This window comes from Crocuta crocuta, unplaced genomic scaffold (genome assembly GCF_008692635.1).
Source record: "Crocuta crocuta isolate KB4526 unplaced genomic scaffold, BGI_CrCroc_1.0 scaffold653, whole genome shotgun sequence".
NCBI lineage: Eukaryota > Metazoa > Chordata > Mammalia > Carnivora > Hyaenidae > Crocuta > Crocuta crocuta.
This window is the reverse complement of record NW_027527134.1, coordinates 507,577-511,896: the sequence shown is the minus strand read 5'-3', so window position 1 is coordinate 511,896 and position 4,320 is coordinate 507,577. Positions and strand designations below refer to the sequence as shown.

Here is a 4,320-nt window from a genome sequence, read left to right as displayed (position 1 = left end):
CAGTCTTTAGGGCCGGGCAGGCGCCGTGTGCCGAAGCCCATCCACTCAGCCAGGCCGGCCCGGGGGGCCCTGTCCAGCGGCCGCGCTCCTGAACCGCTTCCCTGGCCCTCTCACCCAGAGCCACCATGTCCTGGCTCCTCTGAACGAGGCACCGCTCCCTTCCCTGGGCCTGCCCGCTGGACGCCCAGCAGCTGAGGGGGCTTCCTTCCTTGCCAGACTCCCAGAACACCGAAGACGGACACCAGCAAGCATCTGCTGACCGCAGGGAGGCCGTGGGCAGCAGGGAGCACCCAGAGGCTGGCGGCGGCTCTCGGACGCCGGAGCCATTAGGAGCGTCGGTGCACGGGGCCCACCCCTCCCAGAGCCCTGTGCCTGGCCCTCTGGCCCAGATCAGGATGGGCAGGCGGGGATACGGCCAGTGGCGGGCCGGCCTGGGCCCTGAAGATACACCAAGCGTCTCCCCAGCTCCGGCAGAGCCCTCAGCGGGCTGTGGCTCTAGTGGCCTTGTCAGAAGGAAGGGCTCCCTGCCCCGCCTGGCACCTTCCCGGGACCTCTCTCCCCCTCAAAGCATGGCGGGCCCCCTTCCAGACTGGCAGGGCCCCGTGGGTCCCTGTCCCTAACTGCCCAGCCTGGGCTGACAGCAAGCACTTGCTGAGCGCTGTGCCTCCCTCCTGTCTGGTGGGCACCTCTCGGGGCTCACGTGCATCTCCCACCCCCCCGTGTCACCCACTAAGAAACTACTTTGTTCAAAACGTTTGTGGCTACTTCTGCCTTTATGACCGGGTCCAGGTGTCTACTACGCACGTCGGCTCTCACCCCACACGCCCCCAGGTGCTCCCATGGCACGGCGGGTGCCGGGCTGTGTCCAGCCTGGGCAACGGCCCCCGGATGCTGCCCCCACAGCTGCTTTGACACCCACACCGAGCCAGTGAGGGCCAGCAGGGCAGTGAGTGTGGGTTCATCTGCCCTGTGGGGCTGGGGTCCGGGCTCCTGTGCTCCCCCTAGCCAGGGTGAGTGGCTAGCCAGGTTGGCCCTCACTTCCTCTGGGGGCCTGGGGCGGGGACAGGCCCGGCAGGTGGCCCGGTCTCCACTGAGTCCCGCACCAGACCCGGGAGACACGCCTGTTCCTGTCTGCCTTCCCTGACACCTTCAGGGGGCAGGCGTGCTGGTGCTGAACCCAGGCGTCCATTTATAAACCCTCCCTGTCCCCTCGACACGAAGCCAGGGAGGCTCACATGAGGAAGGAGGACGTCAGAGAAGCCCCGAGGTGGAGGGTCTATAGGGTCTATACAGAGACACGGAGCCTGAGGAGCAGCCAAACCTTTACTGTTGCCCATGGGTACACGGTGGGCCAGGACTTTGCCACCCGCAGGCAAGTGCTGCTTCAGGGACCACCCCCGAACCCCCCGCCCAGGATGCTGGTGCCTCCTACTGGTGGCCTCCCTTCCCAAGGGGGTGGGGCCCTGAGGTCCCTCCACCCCAAGGGGGACAGTGACCCTGGCCGCCCTCCTCTGCCAGCCGGGCAGCGTCTTCTCTCAGACCTCAGCACCCGGGGCCTCGGGTGCACTGTTCCTGTTCCGGAAATGGTCTCTGCTCCGCTTCCTGCTGCTATGGAAGCCGACGGTCTCCACCCCTGGGGGCCCCGCAGCAGACCCAGCGTGGGCCGGCCCTGGCAGTGAGCCCACCTCCTGAGGGTCCCCAGGGGCGCCGTCCTCGGCCTCGGGGCTCGCCAGGTGGGCCAGCTCCACCGGGCCCTCGCCTCCTGCTGCTCCCGGGCCCCCAGGGGCAGCCCCGCCCGGCTCTCCTGCCTTCCTCAAGGCCCTCTTCCTCTCAGGTCTGGCTTCACCCGCGCGGGCAGGTTTGGTGAAGATGACTCTTCCCTCCCCGCAGCTGGAGGGGTCCTGATTGAAGGAGGGCATGTAGTCGCCGGGGGCAGCCAGGCTCCTAGAGCTCAGGAAGGCCAGCGCGGCGGCCCGGTTGCTCTGCTCGCTGGCCTCGGCCACGTTCTCCAGGCTGTACTTGGTCCAGCGCTCAGGGTGGGCCACATAGTCAGGGACGGGGGGCAGCTTCGGGGGGGCAGGATTCCGGCCGGCCCCACCCGGGCCCTCCGCCGGGGGCTGGCTAGAGGGCGCAGGTGGCTGGGCGAAGTCCCCACTGTCACCAGGCAGAAGCTGCCCAGCTGCCCCCTCCAGGCAGTCAAAGATGTTGCGGCTGCGCCAGGAGAAGGTGGAGCTGGTGCCCCTCAGGTAGAAGGGTTGCGCCGAGGCCGAGGGGCGGCCCCTGGGGGGCGAGGCGGGCTCACTGGGGTCTGAGTCCCCCGGGGCCTCGCCGGGCGGCTCCCTCGGGGACACAGCGTCCATCCCAGCACTGCCAGGCCAGCTCAAGTCCGAGTCTGAGTCGCTGAGGGACACGGTGTCAGAAGGCAGGGCGTCATACTCTGTGCCTTGCTCGGCCTCCAGGGGCTGTCCTGCCCCTGCCTCGGCCATGTGTCCCAGGGCACACCACGCCTAGACCAAAACAGCCCAAGAAGTTCGTTTCCGACGATCGTTTAGGACCGGTGCGTCCTGTAGACCCACTGCCCCGGGGCAGGGGGCAGGATCAGCATTAAGAACTGCGTCCTTCAAAGGAAAGGACAGAAGACCCCCTGAAAGCCCTCCTCTCACCTCCCCGTCTCAGGGACGCCAGTACAGACACCGGAGTGCTGGCAAAGGCCCCTTGGTGGCACAGGCGTGGTGGCCTCTGTCCGGGCTCCGTTCAGCTGCTCGACTGTAGTGGGCTGGGGGGGAGGGAGAGCAGACCATCAGATCAGACAGCAAAGGTGCAGAGGCGGTGCCACGGCCCCAAGGGGCGGTCCCGGGTTTATGGAGGCCCGACAGAGGCCAGGTGGGGAGCAGGTCCTTGGGAGCTAAGCCTGGGGGGCAGGGGGCTGCTGGGGGTGGGCTGCAGTGGAGGCAGAGAGCCGGGCTTGAACCAGGGGACAACACAGCCTCCGCTTCACAGCACAGCTCTCACCAAGTCGGCTCGCTTACTAAACGCTAGGCACGGACGGCCCGGGGCACAGTCAGTCCTCAAAGACTGGGCTCCCCGCCCGGTCCAAGGCAAGGGGGTTTGCTCCCGATGGCTGGGAGACGCCCAGGGGGCCCCACAGGGGTCGGCAGCCAGGTCCTTGACATCTGAGGGTCAAGCTCTCAGGGAGCGGGGTGTCGATAACTCCCCGGAGCAGCCTTGCAGGGCAGAGGCAAGCCCGGCAGCAACCTCCAGTGCCGTCTCCCCTGGAGCCCTCCACACCCTCACCTTTCCCAGCAGAGACACGGGTTCAGTGGCCAAGTGGGACCCTGCGGGCAGCTAGCAGCTTGCGCTTCCAGACTCGGAGGACGGCCCAACCTCACCCACCCATCCACCGACACCCCCCCCGGGGGTGACCCGCTGTCCCGCACCCACGAAAGACCAGGCAGGTGGACCCAGGGTGGCCGTGAGCGCCCCGTACCAGGCCAGACCCAGACGAGCTCGCCATCGCTCTGGGCCGTGACTCCCAAAGCGAAGGAACAACCCCAGGCCGGACAGGAAGCACGGAACACACGCCACCAACGTGTTCCAGGGCTGGCAGGGCCGGCCAGGAGCGGTCACCTGCCAGCCACGCACGGAAAAGCTCCCGCTTCCCAAATGCGCCTCCTGTCGCCCGCACGGCGAGGGGCTCCACCGCGACCAAGGGAAGAGCGTGACCAGCGGGACACTCCGGGGAGAGGCAGTGACAGGGCACCACGACAGGGAACCCGGGAGTTCCTTGCGGACTTTGTGAGCTCAGCGGGGGCAGAGCGCAGTCGGGGCTGGGGGGTCGGGGGCCTCCAAGGGCCAGGATCTGGGCGGGCCAGGCCCCAGGGAGCGGCACCAGGGCTTCCTTGCCGCCGCGCTCTCTCCCCTCGGAAGCAAACCCCTGGCTTTCTCCGCTCCGTGGGCCCAGCGGGCTCCCCGTGTCGAGGGCCTTGGACGGGCGAGGGTCCGGGCCTCACGTGGCTCGGGGGCCCAGCAACCAGGCCGTGTGGGACGGGAGACACGAAGCACATTGGGACCTCCGGGGTTGGTCAGGAGGCTGTGGACGACGGCCTCCCAGAGACCCGACCGACTGTCGGCGCCACCCTCCCTCACCTCAGACCTACCGGCTCACCGCGACCTGGGGGCCTCCATCTTGCGCCGCGCTCGGCTCTCTGGGAAACCGAGTCCACCGCGGACCCAGCGCCGCGGCGTCCGCACCTAAAGGACTACATCTCCCACAAGGCACTGGGCCGCTACTCCCGAGGCCTGTGGGACCGCTACTCCAGA

At 68.2% G+C, this 4,320-nt stretch overlaps 2 protein-coding genes across 4 annotated transcripts in view; one reads left to right on the top strand and one right to left on the bottom strand.

Moving 5' to 3' along the window:
- TRPM5 (transient receptor potential cation channel subfamily M member 5) overlaps positions 1 to 716 on the top strand; it is a 23,586-nt gene extending 22,870 nt beyond the window's left edge. Inside the window, exon 27 of the mRNA XM_077757083.1 lies at positions 217 to 716. Coding sequence (XP_077613209.1) covers positions 217 to 620 — 404 coding nt within the window. The 3' untranslated portion in view covers positions 621 to 716. The remainder of the gene's footprint in view (positions 1 to 216) is intronic.
- A 589-nt stretch (positions 717 to 1,305) lies between these two features.
- On the bottom strand, positions 1,306 to 4,320 carry TSSC4 (tumor suppressing subtransferable candidate 4). Of its 3 annotated transcripts, XM_077754494.1 has the most exons (3): positions 4,158 to 4,320; positions 2,664 to 2,776; positions 1,306 to 2,507 (listed from the first exon to the last, which is right to left on the bottom strand). In XM_077754494.1, the coding sequence occupies exon 3, from the start codon at positions 2,484 to 2,486 to the stop codon at positions 1,536 to 1,538; it is 951 nt and encodes a 316-aa protein (XP_077610620.1). In that variant the 5' UTR covers positions 2,487 to 2,507; positions 2,664 to 2,776; positions 4,158 to 4,320; the 3' UTR covers positions 1,306 to 1,535. The 3 variants fall into 3 exon arrangements, with proteins under 3 accessions (XP_077610620.1, XP_077610533.1, XP_077610456.1); XM_077754407.1 differs by having other exon boundaries at positions 1,306 to 2,776; positions 4,147 to 4,164; XM_077754330.1 differs by lacking the exon at positions 4,158 to 4,320 and adding an exon at positions 3,488 to 4,128 and having other exon boundaries at positions 1,306 to 2,776.

What these genes read in the sequence shown, in the direction of transcription:
- TSSC4 (XM_077754494.1), bottom strand. Translation starts at nt 2,486, where the DNA reads ATGGCCGAGGCAGGGGCAGGACAGCCCCTGGAGGCCGAGCAAGGCACA.